The sequence below is a fragment of the Neltuma alba genome, unplaced genomic scaffold, assembly GCF_004799145.2.
Source record: "Neltuma alba isolate B1F8T4 unplaced genomic scaffold, ASM479914v2 tig00012452_pilon, whole genome shotgun sequence".
Taxonomy (NCBI): Eukaryota; Viridiplantae; Streptophyta; class Magnoliopsida; order Fabales; family Fabaceae; genus Neltuma; species Neltuma alba.
The window spans coordinates 478935-501766 of NW_021636931.1; the positions used below are offsets into that span (position 1 = coordinate 478935).

Genomic DNA, 22832 nt, shown 5'->3' on the forward strand with positions numbered 1-22832 from the left:
TTCAAGGACCAAATTAACAAAATTTTTATCCCTTAATAAGGGTCTCGAACATGTAAAATCATTATGAAGGTACATGACCTTGTTTGTAAAATTATGTATGAAGACCAAATCCTTGTGTTAAAAAATGGAAGTGGTAGATATACATATAAAAATTCTTGACGAAGTACGAGTGTTAAATAATGAAAGCTAGAATTATAATTTTTTTGTTGTTAGAGTTGAATAGTAAATAGAACTGGTATACTTGCCAATTTTCCTCAAAGTTATTTCTGCAATAGCGTTAGAATCTGGTGAAGAGTGAAGCATGACCCATTGCCCTCTCCTCCGATCACTTCCTGCGAATGCTTTAGAAGAGAGAGCAAGAAAAAAAAAAAAAACACACACACACACACACACACACATGTATATATGACAACTTTTCACTTACATAGGAGCAAGATTCACACGATGAATGGTTTCTGGATATCCAACATTCAAGTGAACCCAACCAGGAATTATAGGAAGCAGGTACAGAGCCAACCTTAGCAACTAAGGCTAGTGAGACGATCACCACTTTCACCAACCCAGGTGTTGATCATGAGGGCGAGTTTCTGGAGTTTGATTTCCCTCATTGGGTTCGAACACTTCTTTTCCGAAGCCCACATAGACATTCATATAAATAAGCACATTCACAAATCACTGGATTTACAGGAGAAGCGTACCATTACGACGATGCAGTGTAAAGAACAGATGAGAGGAGGGAAGGTTGAAACTTGAAAGCGATACGACGGAGTGCCACCGAACGGAGAGGCTGATATATAGATAGACGCATGCATGCATGTATCTATGGTTGCTGCTTGGGCTTCGGCAAGAGCCATGAATCTAACGAAAAGACTATAATGCTCCCGCTTGACGTTGGTAGCTGCTGAAACACAAAACACAAAAGAATCTTTCCGTTGCCGGGAATCCAACCCGGGTCTCTCGGGTAAGAGCCGAGTCTCCTAAGTCCTAACCGACAAGACTACAACAGATAATTACATGCCAAGTAGCTGACCCACACAATGTGAGTCCAAGTTGTGCAACAAGAAGTCTTATCTCAGTCTTCTCCTAAACTTAATACCTAACGTTTGGCAGCCCACACGCTACTTTTGTCACTTCAGAATCCATACTCCACACGCCATTTTATATCATCTTCATGAATTCTTTCAGGATAAAAATATGTTTAGTCTTAGAAGCTTTATTATTTCAGAATTCTAAAGAAAATAATCGTACAAGAAAATTATTACTCCCTCCATTCCTTTTTATAAGATACAGTTGTTGGGTATACTTTGTTTCATTTTATAAGAGACTCTTAGAGGTTATTTCAAAATTAATTTGTAAACTTTCAATTTTACCCTCATTTAATTACACATTTTCTTTTTTCTAAGATAACTTTCTCTTTCTCTGTTATACATTCTCTCTCCACTACATATTATCTCTTCCACATAAATGAGGGCATTTTTAAAAAATAAAATTTATTTTTTACATATTTATTGCACTCAACTAATTTTAATTAACTTTTTAAACATTGGGATTTGGTTAATTATATCTTACAAAAAGGAATGGAGGGAGTAATATGCAAAAGTGTGATCTTTTAACTTTAAAAAATATGCTTTACTTTCGTTTAATCCTAATATCATTAACATAAAATGATAACAATTGAAGTAATCTTAAATATTGATAAAACATTCTCTAATACTAACATATCAAGTTTAATTTTCAAAACAATTATGATTGTTACAAAAACTCATCATTTTAAGCCTAACAATTTTTTTGTATATATATTACCATAAACTTGCGTTAGTAAATGTTAATATTATTAATTAGAGTTGGTGTTAGTCTCAATAAATAAAAATCCACAAATTATAATGGATAAGATTATCTCTAGGAAAAAAAGCAAAAAAAAAAAAAAGAGATAAGATTATCATATGGTGGGTACGTGGCTCCAAATTAATTCATATAATTACTCGAATATGGGATGACAGTGAAAACAAGGGTTGTTATCATCCTGTTCCCTTTTTCATTCAGTATTGTTTTTCTTTCCGCCCACTTCAATAATTCTCTTCGGCGAAAATTCGAAGTTGCCCCGCGCAGCTAATTGGACCAATAAGAAACCACACAACAAAGCAGTGTCCCCGGCTTGTTAGTTTCCCCTCCCCCCCCCCCTAACTGATTTTCTAAATTTTACAATTTTTTAAATTTTTTACCATTAAATTATGTTTCTATGCATTATTTTTCCCTTGATAAATACATAGAGGTCATCACGTAGAATGACAATTAAGTACTTCATAAAAATCTATGTTAACATTAAAAAAAAAAAAACTAAATATGAGGAATACGAACATGAGGAATTTGAAATTTTGAGTAGTGATATTAATTAACTTGTATAAGGTCATAAATTGTCATGCATTATCCCAATAATATAGACCCCACAGCATTGATCAAACTGCGTTGACTTGAATCCTTATCTAAACCAGAGAATTTGCAGCCACTCCTCCCAAATAAAGCTTCAGATCTTCTTTTTCTTCTTCGTTTTCCATAGTTTCACAAATCTACTTTCTCCCTTCTCTGCTTTCTATTGCTTTCTGGGCTTCTTCTTTTACGTCATCATCTCTGCAATTCCCTTTTTCTTATATATTTCCACTTTCTGATTTTCTTTTTCTTTTCTCTTTTCTCGACTAAAAAAAAGGAAAAAAAATTCCTGAATTTACTGCTTTCTGAATTTTTTGGCTGGTACTTCTCTGTTGTTGCGATCATTTTCAATTTTATTTTGCTAGTTGTGACATTTCTTCAAGAAGGAAAAAAAACCCAAAAATAATATTAAAAAAAACCTCCTCTTTCAATTTGTGATGCTTAGATCTCAAAAAGAAAAAAAAGGGCTAGTTATGCTAGTGATAGCCCTTATATTTTTCATTTGGCACTACTCCGCTCCTAACCTAATTATTATGTTAATTTTGATCTTAAATGGAAGACATATTTCTCATATTTATGAGTTTTTTTAAAATTATACTTATTGATACTCTCTTAATTATAATCAAGTAGAAGATGGAGGGAGAATATTAAAAAAAATAATTATGGTGTTTTAGGAAAAATTATCAAGCTAATGTTAAAATTATACCCATGCTCATCTTCCATGCTCTTCCATATAGAGGTGATTTATATATCGAAGTATAAATTTTAAACCTAAGTAAACTTTAATCTAAACATACACTGATATATACATGCATATGCAGTCTGGAGTAACTGAAATTAATATTTAAAATAATAATAGGTTAAATATTTTCTCTCTCTCTTTCAGGAATTTGCTCCTACTGTTAATACATGGGAGAAGAGGGTGATTAATGGCTTGGGCCTACAAGGTGATGATGCTTTTGTTGAATTCTCAAATTATGCTTTGGTAGTTATATTTGTTCTATTATCTTATAAGCAAAAATTTGTTCTTATCATAAACCATATTCCTACAAGTAAATTGGGTGATGAGTGGCTTGGCCCTCAAAACTCGACCCTTAGGCGTCGTTTGTTTCATTGAGTACTATGAGTCTATGACTCTAATGTATGAAAGACTCAGAAATTGGTGTGTTGTGATTGTGAAGTTTTCTTGTAGCAACAGTGTCGTTTTCTTGATTATGTTACATTAAGATTATTTAGTTCAATGAGAGTGTTCACCATTGAAATGGTTTCCGAGTCTAGACTTGTGGGGTGGCTCTTTTTGGTCGAGAGATTTTGTCAAGTAAGGAGCCATAGGGAAGCCATAATTATAAGACCCTTTCCTTCACTCACAATATTCTGTCCACGACAATGACAGATACTTTGGTTCAGGTTGGCAGAGAATGAAAGGTTTTGGAACATCAGTCTTAACAGACAGAATCCAGCAATTGTCTAAGCGGCGTCCAAAATATTTCTGTTCTTATTATCATGGGATTTCTCTAATTAAATTATCCATCTGCCAAAATTAAATTTTTATCACTGACGTGAGGTATCGATGCCTCTATATGTTAAGGGTTGAAATGTTTTTGTGACCCATTAATTACAGAGAAAATTATGCTCAAGGACCAAATTAACAAAATTGTTATTCCTTAAGGATCTCGAATGTCTAAAATTATTGTGAAGGCACATGACCTTGTTTGTAAAAATTAAGTAATACTCCTCCGGTCCTTATTATAAGATCCAATTTGACTTTTTATTTGGTCCTAATTATAAGACCCAATCCATTTTGTTTCTTATATTTATGCATTTTTTTCCAAGATAATCCTTCTAATAATGATAGTTTTAGCCAATAGACTTAATTAGTAAGGATATTTTAAGAATGACAACACTTATTTATTATAAATAACCAACTTAACTTACTTCCTTAATCTCCTCAAATAAGTCAATTGGGTCTTATAATTAAGACTGGAGGAGTATATGAAGATCAAACTGTCCTTATGTTAAAAAAAAAAAACAGAAATGGTAGATATAAATTCTCGGCCGAAGCTGGAATTATAAATTTGTGGTAACAGCTTTAGAATCTGCATGATTTAGACCCCTAACTGACAAATTCAGGGTAGCTATGAAATTAAATACTTTATGAAACAGAGCGGGGAGAAAAACACGCACACACACAAACAGCTTTTCACTTGCTTAGGAGCAACATTCACAAAATGAATTCTCAGTAATCAAAATGCTCTGTTTCTGAATGGAAAAATGAGTGGCTACGGAGCAAATGAGGTATTTCTCAATTGAGTCTTTTTCAAAACTTCCTTCCTAATTGTATTTGGTACTTCACAAATAAGGAAATTGTCAATTTTGTCACTTACAACATTGTCTTCTGAATTATACTTTCAAGATATAGATATTTTCAATCAAGTCCACCCCAAGTAAAACTATCATAAATAATGGTCCCTCACATATGAGTACATCTGAATTTGATAGAAAAAAGAGATGTTCAATAATAAAAAGGTTTGTGTAAAGAACCAATTGAGAAATGATCATAACTGAGAAACAATTTATGCACGAGGTGAGGGTGCTGAATTGAAAAATAAACAAGGAGATGGATTTGACAGTGATTATATAACAGTATTAATCTTGCACCACTGTACAATAACTTCCTTCGGGGTTGCTTCATTTAAAACAGGATGTAACGCTTTCAATAAAACAGAGATGTTTAGTGGTCAAAAAACTTGACACAAAGAAGTATTGGCAAATTATAACTTTTTTTTTCATAATTCGATGATTTAATCACAGAATTAGTAATATCTGAAATGATAAGTCTTGAATTCATATTAAAGGGAACATGTTAATAAATCAAACCTTATGTCACCACTTAGTAATTAGACAAGAGCAGCTGCCGAATTCATCGAATAATACCCCACAAGATGAGTGATATCCGCACTTTTACACCTTAATTTCATTTTGGATGGATAGATTCTCACACCAAAACACTAAATCAAAAATTTCAATGCCAAAATTCCAAACCTGAATCATTATATTCAAGTGCTTCCACAGGACCTTAGAATTATTTATGTACGTGTTGTTTACATTACATATATGCACAATCACTAAGCACGACTGGAAGTCATAGGAGATTAGAGTGTAATTATTACATTACAACTCTTCCAAAGCATCGCCAAATTGGTTTAATCATATTCACTAGCTAACTAACATATGAAAACAATAAAATTAATGGATAAGAAGCTTAAGAATTTAAAGAGCCATAGCAAATTAAAAGCGGAGCTCTAGTGTGGCACAAAGCAAAAAGGGAAAAGGACATCAAACTGCACAAGCACACAATAGCTGTTTTTCTTTTAGGGGGAGGGAGCAAAGCACACCAATTCAATTCAATAAATTAGCACATATCTAAAATTTATCGAGAATAATTTACTGATTATTACAAAATTAATCTAAAGAAATTTACTTGTAGGCATTCAGAGCATTTAACTTTGGGTGGTGGTGGGAGAAATCTATCCAATGGATTTACATACTCCTGCTCTTCCCCCCACCCCTGGGTCGGGCCCCTCAAACAAAAGTCCAAAATCCCAACCCATATATTAGGCATAACAAACAAGTCACTAAAACACATACAAATATTTTGTGTGTCGAAGTTAAAACCGAGTATTGAGTGTGCACGAGCGCGTGTTTTCTTTTTTTTCGGGGGTTTGAAATAGTACTAATCACAACACAGTTTGCCATGTTAATTCAGGTACGTACTATGAATAATAGTTCTGATCATCATGTAATGTAAATACGTAGTGTCCACAAGGAATCCCAGAAGCAACCGATACCAAGGTTTGTTTCCATAGAATCTCAGGGTACAGTACTGCGACAACATTTTAATCATCAAATGCATAGGATACATTGGAAACATCTGCTCTGGCCTATATGTGTGCCACATTAACAATAATGTCATTTAATTACATTAAGCGGATAAGAGATGATGATATCATATATATGTGGATTCAATTCAGGTGGGCTCTGATCGCGGCAAGATTGCCAGGACTAAACAGATAATGAGAGTTCAAGAACTCCTGGAAGCTAGAATTATAAATTTTTGTGGTAACAGCTATAGAATCTGTATGATTTAGACCCCCACCTGACAAATTCAGCGTAGCTATGAAATTAAGTACTTTATAAAACAGAGCGAGGAGAAAAACACACACACAAACAGCTTTTCACTTGCTTAGGAGCAACATTCACAAAATGAATTCCCAGTAATCAAAATGCTCTATTTCTAAATGGAAAAATGAGCACTGTTGTCAAACTCGCGAGTTGACTCTCCGAGTTTAACGTTTTTATGTTTTTAGCTAACAAAATCGTGTCGACTTATTCTTAAACTCGTGATAACTGTAAATTTGATTAAACTTACTAGTTTATTTACCGAGTTTACCGTTTTTACATTTTTATCTTACAAAATCTTGTCAACTCGCTCTTAAACTCGTGTTAAATTTTTTAATTTGATTATGTTTAGTGACTTTATATATGATTTTTATAGAAATTTCTTTGATGAATATGATAAATTATGAACATTGATAGATATAATTTCAATTATTTAAATTTAAAATATATTTAAATAAACTTGTTCTCATTTTTTATATATTAATGATTTGATTATATACTTTTAATATCCGTTTATTAATAAAAGTAAACTTTTACGAGTTCATGATTCGAGTTTACAATCCGAGTTTACATCATTATCACGAGTTTGTTTAAACTCGTGAGTTTGACAACCTTGAAAATGATTGACTACGGAGCAAATGAGGTATTTCTCAATTGAGTCTTTTTCAAAACTACCTTCCAAATTGTACTTGGTACTTCACAAATAAGGAAATTGTCAATTTTGTCACTTACAACATTGTCTTCTCAATTATATTTTCAAGATATGGATATTTTCAATCAAGTCCACCCCAAATAAAACTATCATAAATAATGGTCCCTCATATATGAGTACATCTGAATTTGATAGAAAAAAGAGATGTTCGATAATAAATAGGTTTATGTAAAGAACCAATTGAGAAATAATCAAAAGTAAGAAACACTTTATGTACGAGGTGAGGGTGCTGAATTGAAAAATAAACAAGGAGATGGATTTGACACCGTGATTATATAAGTGTTAATCTTGTACCACTGTACAATAACTTCCTTCGGGGTTGCTTCATTTAAAACGGGATGTAATGCTTTCATTTAATGAGTTATTAGGAAATAGCATAAACATGGACTCGATAAATTATAAAACATTTTAAGTAAGATATAATCTGAACTCCAGTGCCTCAATCAATCTTTTATTTAAAAAAAGAAAAAAAGTTATTATCAAGAAGGTTGCGTCTGGTTCACCGAATACTGCCTACATGTTTTATTTTTAAAAGATAATTATATAGGACGTCTCTACCTCCTCACAAAACACCTTTTTTATTTAAAAAAAGAAAAAATAAGCCGTACCAAAGGCTATCTCATTAATATTTTTAATGATTAATATAATCTTTGATAACATACTTATCCTTTCTTGCATCAAAATTCCCCATTCAATACGTGACAAGGTAGATTCATTATGTGCTAATTTTTTCTGGGATTCGGTAGATACCAAGAAGAGGATGCACATTTGGGCTAGGAATAAGCTTTTCCAGCCTGTGGATACGGGTGATTTGGGGTTAAGACCAGCTAAGATTTGTGAACAGAGCCTTTCTTGCCAAGTAAATCTGGCGGGTAATCTCTTCCCAAGATTCTTATTTGCTGGCCATAGTCTTAAAAGTCAAATACTTTAATTTAGATAGCCAGTCAATTATTAAACTTCCCTATAACTCATCCTAGATATGGAAGGGCATTGCAGAATATGCTGATATATAGGACGAGCATCCCAATTAACCACCACCTTTGGTGGCCTATTCAGCAGGATCTGATGCAATATTTGAATATTAAGTTTGCATCGCATCCATTATTCATACTCCCCCTTTGTGGAATCCAGTTTCAGCGAATTCCTCCCTCATTTTTAAGATTTATCCATCAGATATAGCTCGTTCCGTTCTTGCTCAATCTATTTCCCTCTTAAATCTTCCTGATCAAATTATCTAGTCCGGCAATAACAAGGGCATCTACTAGGTTCGAGATGGAACTTATTTACTTTTCAAGCTGATTCTCACAATTTGGCTCAACTGTTGATGATTTCTGGCTACTACTTTGGAGGTTGAAACTTCCTCTCAAACAATTGTTATTCATTAGGAAATTGCTGCATTAGGCCTTACATTCTGTTGATATTCTAAGGGAGCATCATCTTAACATCTCAAGCCTCTATGTATTTGGCTGTGAAGAAGAAGAGAATCTTTTACATCTTTTTTTAACTGTTCTTTTAAATGACTTGAACAATGACAGATACTAATGCAGTCAAGCAATTACAATGAACAGAAAACATAACACGCAGGGAAATAACGGAAAAGCCCATCCAGAGAGAGAAGACGCAAGAGAGAGAAGATTCTTCAAATCATGCACACCCACTCCTAACGTCCTGACACTGCCTTTATGCTGCTGTGCTATCCTCTAGCTCACGCAATTTCCACGTGCTCTTTCTCACCCGTGTAGTACGCCTTGGAAGTACTTGGGCTGAGCCCCCAGCATTTGATCTCGCATTATTTGGCCCGTCCACAGTTGGGCTACTGGTGTTCATAACATTACCCCCCTCTATAAATCGAACCTTGTCCTCAAGGTTCAGATCAGGATAAAGCTGTTACAGATCAGAACCCCATTCCCATGAAGGTGACATAGAACTATCCCACTGGACCAGGTACTATGGAGTCCATTGACCGTGGTGCTTAACCGATCTGGATTGGAGAACCTTCAATGGTTGACTAATAGGTCCTTCAGGCACGGATGTTAATGGGAGAGGCAGGTACGAATAGTGATCAGTAGTACCTTCAAACTTTTTGAGTAGGGAAACGTGAAATACTGGATGGATCCGCGACTGAGGAGGTAACAGTAGTCGATAAGCAACTTTGCCGATTTGTTCAGCTACTTCGAAGGGCCCAAAAAATTCTAAAGCGAGTTTTTGAAATTTACGCAACTGAACAGAGTGTTGGCGATATGGCTGGAGTTTAACCAGGACCCAGTCACCGACAGAAAATTCAACCTCTCGTCTCTTTTTATCTGCGAAACGTTTCATACGAATCTATGCCTTCTGTAAATTCACCTTGAGGACCTGTAACAGTTGGTCACGCTGTTCAAGCTGCTGATGGACATCATACGGTGTATCGTCAGTCAATGAATGGTTTAGTAACGGAGGAGGATCCCGACCGTAAACCACCTTAAAGGGTACCATTCCAATTGCTGTATGGAACGACGTGTTATACCAAAATTCTGCCCATGGCAAATAAGCCAACCAGTTCCGTGGATAGGTAAATACAAAGCACCGCAGATACATCTCTAAACACTTGTTGAGAACCTCAGATTGACCATCGGTCTGAGGATGATACGCTGAGCTCATGTTCAATTGCATTCCCTGCAATTTCATCAGATGTCTCCAGAAAGCTGCCGTAAAAGAACGATCCCGATCTGAAACAATGGTGCGTGGAATGCCGTGAAGTTTCACCACATTAGTAAGGAAGCTCTCAGCAACAGTTTGACTGGAATAATGAGCTGTTAATGGCATGAAATGGGCATATTTGGAGAGACGGTCGATAACCACCAAAATGACAGAGTATCCACGTATCACTGGTAACCCAGTCACAAAATCCATGGCGATGTCTTCCCAGATATTATTCGGAATTGGAAGTGGGTTGAGTAATCCGGCAGGATGTAGTTGGGAAGCCTTAGCTTGTTGGCACACCAAGCATTGCCGAATAAACATTTTGATATCTTTCCTCATCTGAGGCCAGAAGAACAGAGCAGTAATACGATGAAACGTATGCAAGAACCCTGCATGCCCTCCCACTTTGGATGCGTGGAATTCTTGCAATATCTGGTTGATCACATCGGGCAAATCCGATGGAATCACAAGATGATTCTTCCAATACAACTCCTGATGTTTCAAATGATAGTGAGGTAATGCGTCGGCTTGCCACGAAAGCCACGACTTCAAGTCGGATACCCAAGCGAACTTCGGTAACTGGCTCCGAATTGAATCCAAAAAGGTGTGTTCCAATTGCAAGATAGCAAAGCAAGTTCGTCGGGATAACGCATCTGCAGCTTGATTCGAGCACCCAGGCTTGTATTCAATACTAAATTGATAGCCTAGTAACTTCGGTAGACTGAGTTCTTGTTCTGGGGTTTGAATTGTTTGCTCGGTGAGATGTTTCAAGCTCGCGTGATCTGTGCGAATGATGAAGTGCCGACCAAACAGATAATGACAAAATTTAGCAACTGCCTCTGTGATTGCATATAATTCCTGGACATACGCTGATTGTTTTTGCATTCAAGGAGACAGTTTCTTAGAAAAGAAAGCCACAGGATGATCATCTTGACTTAGGACTGCTCCAATCCCAGCACCAGATGCATCAGTCTCTAACACAAACATCTTGGTAAAATTCGGCAAGGCAAGGACTGGTGCAGTCGTAAGGGCACACTTTAGGTCACCGAATGCATGCTGGGCCTCATTGGACCAAGTAAACGCATCAGTCTTCAGTAAATCTGTTAATGGACCAGCAATCCTGGCATAATGCTGGACAAACTTGTGGTAATAACAGTTGAGACCCAAAAATCCTCTCAATTGCCGGATGTTTGCAGGGGGAGGCCAGTTCTATACCGCCCTGATTTTTGACTCATCCATTTCAACCCCTACCTGTGAAATTATATGCCCCAAATATTCTATCCGACGGCGACCAAAGGAACACTTGCTCATCTTAGCGAATAACTGTTTTTGAGCTAGAGACTGCAAGACTAACTCTACATGTCGTAAATGCGATTCCCAAGAGTCACTATAAATGAGTATATCATCAAAAAAAATCAGAACAAATCGACAGAGGAATGGTCGAAATATGGTGTTCATCAATGCCTGAAAGGTGGCCAGCGCATTGGTTAAACCGAAGGGCATGACCAACCATTCGTAGAGGCCGAGGTGAGTTCTAAACGCCGTTTTCTCTCTGTCAGTTGCTTTCATCAGAATTTGGTGATACCCAGACCGTAGATCCAGCTTGGAATAAAAATTCGACCCATGGAGTTCATCCAATAATTCGTTGACCGTAGGCATGGGGAAGGCATCCTTCACTGTGACTGAGTTTAGCGCACGGTAGTCAACACAGAAACGGCAAGTGCCATCTTTCTTTTTGACTAGTATGACCGGAGCTAAGAACAGGCTGACGCTTGGTTGAATTAGTCCTTCAGATAGTAATTCTTCAACCATCCTCTCAATCTCATCTTTCTGTCTCACTGGATATCGGTATGGTCTCACTTTTACAGGGCCAGTTCCAGGGAGTAAATCAATGCTATGCTCACGGCTCCGTTCAGGTAGGAGACCATGCGGAACTGCAAATACATTGCTATATTTTGCTATTACCTCCTTCATGTCACTGGGTATTGTTTCCAGAGGAGGTTCATCCATTACCGGGTGTAGCATGTACAATTCCGCAATGGCTTCTGTATTAGTTAATCTAATCAAATGATGACATTGGGCTTGGTTCACAGCGGGCCCTCTGTATCCTTTCAACGTAATGAACTGATCCCCCAGTAGAAATTTGATTGTGGAAGTACTATAGTCTGCCACATGTGGGCCCAATGTCTCTAACCAATCTGCACCAATTACCATGTCGACTCCGGCCACAGGAAGAACAAAACAGGACATGTGTAAAATATGCCCATCGATTTGAACAGGGGTGTCATTCACCAATTCCGAGCTAGTCAAAATGCGTCCGGTTCCTCCCAGAACCTTAACTTCTGGTGTCAGTTCTACGGGAATTTTTAAATGACGCACAATCCTAGGGTGTAAGAAATTGTCCGAACTCCCCCCATCCAACAAGATCTGCACTTTTGTTCCTTCAATTTCTCCATTAAACCGGATCGTGGCTGGCCGCTGTGTGCCTCTCAGTGCACGGAGAGATAAATGGTGTATCGTCATCTCTGGTTCTTTTAACTCGACCTCTTTTATGACGGGAATGTCCTCATCATCGTCATGAAGAAGCATCATCAACTGTCTATTGGGGCACCGATGAGCTGGCGAGAATTTGGCATCACAGGTGTAGCAAAGGCCCTTCTTTTGTCTAACCTGCATCTCCGCCGCAGTCATCCTTTTAATGGGCGGTATACTCGGTTTAGGCAATAACGGCGGTAGGTTAGCTTTACTTCCACTAGTCTGTGAAGTGGCAGTGTTGGTATGGGACCCTGAATACGGTATTATGGCCTTCGGAGACATCATGGTTCCTGTCGAGGTGTGGGGCCGTGATTTTGACTCGCTCGCTGGAACAGAAATCCCTGAGTTGGTGGCATTTGCGAATAATCGTGCTAAAGCCATAGCACTTAACACATTAGTAGGTCGTTGGACTAACACATTCCTCTTCAGGTCTGGATTTAAACCCCCCAAATAGTAGTCTAGCAACGCTGCCTCCGGTATGTCTTCAGTTCGGTTAGCCAACGTCATGAACTTGGAGTTATACGCCTCCAGTACACCGCTAACCTCTGCTTGAGTGAGCTTAAATAACTGTGATCTAGCACAGTCAAACTTAGATGGTCCATACTGTAGCTTGATTGCCTTCGCCAATGCTGCCCAATCGGGCACTCGTCCGGCCTTTTCTAACATTTGGTACCACGGAAGAACGTCACCATCCATATGAATAGAGGCGATCACCAGGCGTTGTGGGTCCGGTACACCAAAGTATTTAAAAATACTGTTCAGCTCTATATATCCAGTCCAGTGCATCATGGCCATCAAACCTCGAGGAATCCAACTTCAGCGTCTTATGGTACGGTGTGTTGTAGTTTCTGGTTTGTTCTGACGTCCCCGAGAAAGAGACTTCTGGTATTGCTTCAAGACGCGTCGATAGCCCAGACACCGCCCTGGGTACCGACTGCAGCATCACCTCCAATTGATTGAAGCATCCTCCTATTTGATCAAATCTCGCATCAGTTTGGTCGAACCGTTCCTCTATTCGATCAAGTCGCCCCTTGGTACTCTCTGTAAAGTCGTTCATCTTTTTCATATCATTTTGCAATTCCTTCAGACGTGTGTTATCGGCCATTCCGTATGCTGCCAAGTTCTCTCAACGAGAGCACCAAAATGGAATGACCTGAATAATGACAGATACTAATGTAGAAATCGACAAGTATATATTGAAATCACCACGGAATATCAGTCTAATACTGTCAAGCAATTACAATGAACGGAAAACATAACACGCAGGGAAATAACGGAAAAGCCCGTCCAGAGAGAGAAGACGCAAGAGAGAGAAGATTCTTCAAACCATGCACACCCACTACTAACGTCCTGACACTGCCTTTATGCTGCTGTGCTATCCTCCAGCTCATGCAATTTCCACGTGCTCTTTCTCACCCGTGTAGTGCGCCTTGGAAGTACTTGGGCTGAGCCCCCAGCATCTGATCTCGCATTGTTTGGCCCGTCCACAGTTGGGCTACTGGTGTTCATAACACAGAATTTCTTTCAATTCTTCTGAGAAATTTGGTTCTGGACTAAAAGTTACCTTGGCACAGTTGTGTCAAGATCAATTGCAGTATGTTGCTTATAAAATTACATGTCTGCTCAATATTATCTTGAAGACTCGGAATGATATTCTTCATCAAGGCAAAGTGGCCACACTCTTCTCAGTACTTTATGATGTCAAGCAAATTTGTTCCATTTCCAGGTTAGCTTTTCTAAATTACCACAGCACTCAGCATTATCCTCAAAATAAAATTCAAATTCTCGAGGATTTTTACTTGCATCCTGATGTTTGGAACATAATTCTCTTCAAACATAGAAAAGTCCAATATCATTTTTGCCATGGAATGATTTGTCATCAAGCTACATGTTATTATTTGGAGAAGCAATTTATTAGCAGGTCCAGTTTTTCATTCCAAATGCCTTAGAGCCTCAATCTACTGGATAAAATCTGTTGGCCTATTGGACGGAATTACCAAGACTTCTATTATTTATACATTGTGTGCAGAAGCAGCCCATTCAGCTTTTAGGGACAACTCTTCTTCTTCTACTATTACTTGGCAAGAGATCATTGCGCTTCTCTATAATTTTAGTTCTTACGATGTTGATGTTATTTCTAAATATTTCTTTTTTAGGCTTAACTCTTGTAACGTAGGATATCTTAGTTACTTTATTTTGTAACCTTTCATTATTAATTTTATCATTTTGTTGTGTTTCAAAAAAAAACAAAAATTTGATCTTTCAAGTTTGCTCTCATTTTGATTTTGATCTCTCAAATTTCAAACAATAAGCTTTGGTCCCTTTAAGACAAAATAGTTCAGGTTCTTATTGAATTATATGAATATTGTTTTAAATGAAAAGAAAATTAAGAGACCAAAACACATGGCTTAAAACTTGAGAGATTAAAATTAAAATGAAAACAAATTTGAATGTCTAAAAATTGTACTCATTCAGTTCTTAATGTAAGATCTATTTAACTAATTTGATTATATTAAGAACTAAATAAGTTAATTAATTATAAAAAATATAACATGTTTTTTATGAAATATTATAATCATCTTCCTTAATATCCTTCCTCGCTTTCTTATTTGGTTATGATTAAGGGAATATAAATAAAGATCATTTAGGAAAAACTGATATATATGAGAAATAGATCTCATGTTTAAATTTAAAATTAACTTAACAATTAAGTCCTATATTAAGAACCGGAAGAGAATTAACCATTTTCTTTATTAAAAAAAATAGCAGAGCACTAAGTGCTGCAGCTTAGCTTAAACAAATTTAATCTTCAAAAAAATGCCTTTACCTTACGTTACCTTACGTCTACCTAAAGACAAAAGTCAATGCTAGAAGGAGCCACCAAATACTACGTCATTTTTCTTTTTAACTCTTCATTGTCATCAACTCACCCTTTTAATGAAAGTTTAACTGCCAAAAGCTTGATGAGTCTTTAATAGTTGGAGATAAACGATTGCTAAAAGGTGGAGACAATTGTATTGAATGAGACTAATGCAAATGTAGAAGGTGGAATCACATTCAACCAATTACGAAGGATCAAACGTACTGATATGCCAAGCTTTAAGATGTTATCTTCACAAAGTCGCACATTCAAATTCTTAGAATTATAAAAGATAAAAACAACTGGATGCCCTGAAATGAAAATATTTTGTCCAAGACTCTTCAAAACAACAGAGTTGTTTAAAGTGAAAATAGAAGAGCATGATGTGGAATGGGAGGATGAACGATGCTCAGCAAAGGTACGATATGATCCCCCTGACAAATATTGTTTAGAAAAATGTATATTCAATGACCAATGAAATAGAAAATTGATTATATCGTGCGCCTATGCCAATGTCGTCTGTCTTCAAAATTTCCCTTTTTCGTGAGGCTCTAACTAATATTATGATTTGGTATTGCAGGATGGCGTTAACATGTAGAAAGATAAGTCCATCATCCATCTTATGATGTTCAGTTTGTTAATTTTAGGATTTTGTTGCTAAAGAATTTTCTCTTTTCTGAAACTGTTTGTATTTTTACTTACTGTCTCTCTAGTTTTCTCTTGTAGCAACTTACTATAATATCAACACTGAAAGGACCAAACATAAAAAGAAACCTTGCATTTTATTTTTAGTCTTCTATATGCCAACTTCTCTGCTCTTTAAATTATTTGTATCTTTTTGCAATGTTTGATTGTGCTTTATCACTTAAAAATAGAGTTTCTCATTGGAATTCATTTCAATACTTATTTTCCAGTTATGGTTATTGTAACACCAACAGAACAACTTCATATATTAAGGGGTGAAACAGGGGAGCTATCTTTGCCTTGCTTCAAATTGATCATACTACTATAGCTAATGACATGGATATACGTAGAATTTAAACATAGTCTTATTAGTCTTCTTTTCCTTTCTTGATTAATTTAGGTGTTGTTGGCGATGGTGTTGACACTTGAAGAATGTAGACAGACGTTAGTACAATGATGCTTTTGTTCAGTTTTCAAATTATATATTTTAGTAGTTAAATATATGTTTAATTATCTGATAAACGGGATTTTTTTAATCATAAACAATATTCCTCCCGGTAAATTGGCTGATGAATGACTTCACCCTGGTTAAAACTTTACTTTAAGGCACGGTTTCTTTTACTGTGTACTACTCTGATGTATGAAGGCTTTGAAATTGGTGTGTTGTGATTCTGAAGTTCTACATTAAGCTTCCTTGCAATGATTTTATTTGGAGGCGGAAGCGAGAACCTACTAAGGTACAAGTAACGAACTATTTAATTTTAGTTTTACTTTGAAACTTTTTTATGATATTTCCTATCGGAATAAATATCCGGTTTGAAAGCACGTCGCAGGAGATGTTTATGGTGGTTGGCGAGATATGAAGTTTGATACTCTACGAGAGAGATCAAGGAAAAACACATTAAAAAAATGAATTCTCAGTAGTCAAAATGCTCTGTTTCTGAATTGAGAAACAGAGAAGAACAGAGTGAGTAGCTTATTCTACGAGTTTTCATATGAAGTGTACAAGAAAAACAGATATCTGATGATAAATTGGTTTATTTAAAGAACAAAAATTGGGAAACACCTCACGTAGGAGATGAGGACTGCATTGAAAAATAAATAGGGAGATGGATTTTCCATAGTGATTATATAATAATTTCCTCCGGGTTGCTACATTCAAAATCGATGTAATGCTTTCGTTGAATGAGTTATCATGTATAAGAACTAGCAGACACATGAACTCCCAGAAAGATTTTGACATAAAGCAATATCATATGTGTACACATGCTTCGCCAAAGCATTTTAGTTTCTGGAAATCCAATATGTCATCTAAACCCATGCAGAATTTTTCAAGCGTTCTTGTTTTGTTTTGCTCAACTTTTCTATGGCCACACTTCACCAATGCAATGACATATTCTTGACTTTCGTAACAGCCCAACAAAAGAAAGGAAAAGAAGCAGCCTCTTCTTCTTATAATACCTCCTACCTCCCCTCCTTTCTTCTAACTTATTTTATCTTTTATATTTATCTATTTTCTTAAAATAATCCCTATGATAATTGCACATATTAAAAGTTTTTTCTCATAATAATTCTAACTAATATATATTATTATCAAGAAAATTATAAAAAAGATAACACCATTTTATTATAAATAATTAATTTAACAAACTTTTTTAATTTAATTAAATTAATCAACTAGCTATTATATTAAGAATCGAAGTAGTATTTAAAATAACGGTCCATGCGGCACTCTTGTTTTATTGATTTTACAAGTCCTCTATTTGCTAACTAAACTTTTCTTTTGTTCTTTTTTTGTTTTTTCCCCTTCGTTCTGACTTTCAGTTGGTGTAAACTTCTCTATTCATTCTCTTCAATTCTTGATATTGACTTCCAAAGCAAAAGAAAGAAAGAGAGCTCACTTAAATAAATATCAGTGTCCATCTCAAAGGACGTGGGAAACAAATTAAATTTGCTAGCATCATTCTATTGCCACATATATATATCTTTTCTATTATTCGTTTTAATTGGCGGCATTACTCTTCTGCTGAAAAGATTTAGGATTATAGGGTAAATGTGGTTGGGAGACAGCTTGGATATTTGATTTTCTCCGGTGGGAAACACTGAGGGCCTGAAGAAGAAAGTGAAGGACTGGAGGATGAACAAACCAGTGCGCAGCATTCAATTGAAGTCAAAGTTAAGAGTTGGATGAGATGACAAGGCATATATATCTAAAGCCAAAAGGTGTAATCAAATTAATTATTTATGCTCATTTTGTCTCTTGTTCTAACTTGTTACAATACTTCAGACTTATGCTATGAAAATCAATTTCACTAGAATTACTTTGTTGATTGTTCTTTGAAAGGGGGGGGGGAAGAGCTACCTACTTCGCTTAGATCCTATTTTGCCGCTTTTTATTCTTTTAATCAATATAATGTTAATAAACTTGACAATTTACTTTCCCCATAGTTATAGCTTTAGAATTTCTTTTGCTTAACCAGAATATGTTTGTTTTTTTCAATAGAATCATTCTTTTCAATATTTAAGACGCTTAGATATATCAGGAAACAAATTCCAAAGAATGCTTCATCTTGTATAGATGGTATGGTGTTGGAAGTATGTTTATATTGGATGATTAATTAATTACTGGGTTGATTTTTCTCTCGGACGCAAAAAAAAGTGCTAATAATACGAAAATAAAAATTGTAATAATACAGTTACCATTAATTAAATCATAAAAATTCTAACAATGCTAAGACGCAGTGCATGTTTATTATTTATGTTCTTAAACAGCTCATCGAAGTTATTTTATTTTTATCTTATTTCCTCTTAATAGGCGCGAATTCCAAGATTAGAGATGTTGGAATTATCCAATTTATATAGCTCAATTCCTTTTTGACCCAAAAAAAAAAGAAAAGAAACAGCTCAATTCCTCATTCATAGTGCAAAACTGTGACTTCCACGCGCTCAAGTGCTTCCGCAAGAATCTGTTGCCTGCTCCTACCTTTGCAGAAGAGGATACTCCCAGCGTCCAAACTGCAGCCGTTGAGATTAATCTAAGAGGTCATAATGTGCCACATCATGATGATATTGAAAATAAAAAAATTACCAGCTTTGAAATATTTTTTAGGAAAAATCGTAAAAGAAACCTTAAAATTATAAAATTACAAAATAAATACTTAATAAAATTATTGTCCAAAAACGGGTCTTAAATATGAATTATAAAATGTCAGGGAAAAAAATCAAAATACCCTCTTCTTCTCTTTTTTCCAATCTCATTCTCTTCTTCTCTTTGCTCCTCTTCTCTTACCTCTTCCTTCTCCTACTCTTCTCTTTCTTACCACCCATCAACGCTCATGATTTTTTTTTTTCCTTTTACCATCTATGTTCTTGTATTTTGCATTTTTTTTATCGCTAAGGATATAAACCCACTTAAAAACTTGTTTGTTATGAATATGTTGGTTTATATTTGTTCTTACTGTAATAGTGGAGTTGAAGATGTTTTACATATTTCAAGGGACTGTGAGTATGCTGGAAGCTCGTGGCAGCAGGGAGTGCATCCTAGACACTATTCTTCTTCCCCCTTTTGTCCCCCCCCCCCCCCCCGGGCGGCTCAACAACGTCACTGGATTGCCGTGAATTTAAAAAGACTCGGAATTAATGTAGATGGGCCATGGCATTTGTTTTGGGGAGTACTGGCTGGAAGTTATATAGACTTCCAGAAATAATAGTACATCTGGTCAATATAAAAATCAGTTAACAAATTTAAATAAATTAATAAAATTAGTTAAGTTATTAATTTGTAATAAATAAGTGTTATTTTTTAAAATATTTTTATTAATTAAGTATATTGATTAGAAATACTATTATTATAAGAAATATTTGGAGAAAAATAAAAAAATATGAGAGACAAAATAAATTGAGGTCTTATATTTAGAATTAAAATAAAAGTCAAACAATATTTTATATTAAAAATTCAAGGTATTAGTATGTTTCATGACAGTTTTGTTAAGCCTTCGAACACAAACTTGGTCATTATGCAATCATGGAGGGGTTCAAATGAATTACTGTAAAATGCTCAAATTGCAAATCATAATTTACTTCTAAAAACATCCGCAAACATGAACAACATTGGAATAATTTGTCTTGAATTGATTTTTATATCTAAAAATCTTGAACTGAGTTATGATTGAAGTATCAAACTATTGAGATTCTTGTTTTGCTTGAACAAAAAAAGTGAAAATTGTTGCTGTCAAACACTTACTGGTTTTTTTATTAGTGATAACATTGTTAAAATTGTGAAAATTAGCGTTAACTCATGTTTTAGTAAAAATTGATATTATTTTCACAATTTAATTGCTATTAACAAGTCCAATATAAAAAATAACAAGTATTGAAAAGATATTCACAATAACTTATATTTTAATAAAAATTGACATTATTTTCACAATTTAGTTGCCAATGACGACAAGTCAAGTATAAGAATAACAAGTATTGAAAAGCTATTCACAACAACTTAAGTTTAGCAAAAATTAATATTATCTCCATAATTTAATTATAAATGACAAGTTTAGTATAAGAAATAATAAGTCTATTAAAAATTAAATACTAACTTAAGTTATTTACTAAGTTGTAAACTATCTTATGTGAATGTGAATGACACCTACTCATAGTTTAACTAATAAATTTATGTTATTTAGGACAAATTTGAGGTTTTTTCAATAATTAATATAGAAATTTGTTCAATTGACAAGTATGTCAGCAAAACAGATACGACAAAAGTTTGGCAAGATGCTAACGCTTGGTTATGATAATAAATTTGACTTGACGACTTCGAGATCGGATGGAAGGCTACGGCAAAATCTTCACAATTGTTTATTGAAATTAAAAAAAAAAACATAGGTAACATAAGGTAGTTTACAACTTAGTGAATAGCTTAAATTGATATTTAATTTTTAATTAAATTTATTATTTCTCATATTAAACTTATTATTTGCAATTAAATTATGAAAATGATGTTAATTTTTGTTAAAACATAAGTTATTATAAATAAATTTTCGAACATGTATTATTTTTCATACCATATTTATTATTTTTGAAGCATTTTTTAACATGAAATATCCAGTTTTGTTTTTTTTAAACACCTACCAAGGGCTCATGAGAGGTGCAACTCGTCCGTGAAAACACTCAGATGGGTTCAGAAGTCAGCACTGTACTTATTTTGTCTTTTCCCTTTATGCCCTCGCATGTGATATTTAATTATATAGCATGTGTTTTGCTTCTTTTTTAAGAGAATTATTTAATGATAAATTTTAAGATAAAAAATATTTCGGAAACTTGTTTTATAATTACTTTTTTAGGATTTTATTGTAATTGTTTTTTTATTTCCTATTGCTTGTGTATTTTTTTATTAATATATAAAAGACGACCACTTAAATTGATATTGGATTGATATCTATGCAAAATTTGAATTTAAATTTTCATAATTAGGTAGCATTATTTGATTTAAGAATTTTGTAGTATTTCTAATTTAAATATATTTTATCAAATATAATTTTTCTGCTATTATGATAATTTAAAATTATTATATTTGTAAATCTATATTTTTAATTATTTTTTGTTATTTAATAAAAGTCATACTCATTTTGGTCATACAAAGTAAACTTATTTATTTAACTATAATCTAAACAACTTTTCTACTTTATAAGCTAATTTTTTATAAAAGTTCATCCAAACATAAATCACTTTACCCAATCTAACTTTTCTAAAAATTAGACTGAAAATAAGTTACTATTTCTACCATCGATCTAAATAGAACCATAAAAAAAAACAAGCGTTAAATGTGAATTCAAAGGGGATTATAGATTTTTTTTCAATTTAATTTACAGTAAAGAAAGGGGACTATGAAGTTAACTTAAAGGGTTTTTTTTTAATTTTAATATATGGATGTAATTTTAATATGAAATAATAAAAAAATTTTAAATATTAGCAAAAGATGAGTGATCCATTTACAAGTTCTTGAAATCAATATTCTTCAAGGTTCAAAAAACCGGATTGGATACTAAACCGGTTGAGGTAGTAGTTTAAGAGTTGGTGGGTCAGATTGTAGTCAGACCAGAATCAAACCAATAATTATTAAAATAATATAATTTAATTAAAATGTATAAAACATTCATATTTAAATAAAAAAAAATAACATTTAACCTTATTTAAGACATACTTTTTTTATTTTAAATATAATACCTATTTTATAATGTAATAGGACCAGAGGAAGTATAATATAAATTCTTTCTTCTTTTGACCTTTTTCCTATCTCCTTCACATGACCCACCCTTATTTTTTTTTGACCTCTTTTCATTTTCTCTCTTACTTTATGGCTTGAGTCTTTAACACTCTACAGGCGACACAACCTATTGTCCCAAACTTTTCTTCCTCCAGTGTAGGGGTGTTCAGGGGACAAGACGGGACAGGATTTTTGTCTCGTGTCCGTCCTGTCCTGGTCCTGACGGGACCGAGACGGGACATCCTGTTTTCCCCCCTTTTTCCAAAAAAAAAAACTGTAATTTTTTATATAAACTTTTTTTAATGTTATAATGTTGATTTTTCATTGGGCTTCTAAAGATAGAAACATTATTAAAAAAAAGTATTATGTAGAAAGCTCAATTATATAGTATAAAAAGTGTAAAAAAATACCGTAAAAAAACACTATATAATAGCTTTATGAATTATTTTATTGAGAAAGAAGATTTTGTTGAGATAATACTACAACCTAAG

General features: G+C 34.4%; 1 protein-coding gene across 1 annotated transcript; it reads right to left on the reverse strand.

Annotated features, from left to right (window-relative positions):
- Nucleotides 1-10885: 10885 nt before the first annotated feature.
- On the reverse strand, nt 10886-13231 carry LOC114727189 (uncharacterized). The gene is made up of 2 exons (XM_028913899.1): nt 11511-13231; nt 10886-11120 (listed from the first exon to the last, which is right to left on the reverse strand). Exons 1-2 carry the CDS (start codon nt 13229-13231, stop codon nt 10886-10888), a joined length of 1956 nt encoding a protein of 651 aa, XP_028769732.1.
- Nucleotides 13232-22832: the final 9601 nt, after the last annotated feature.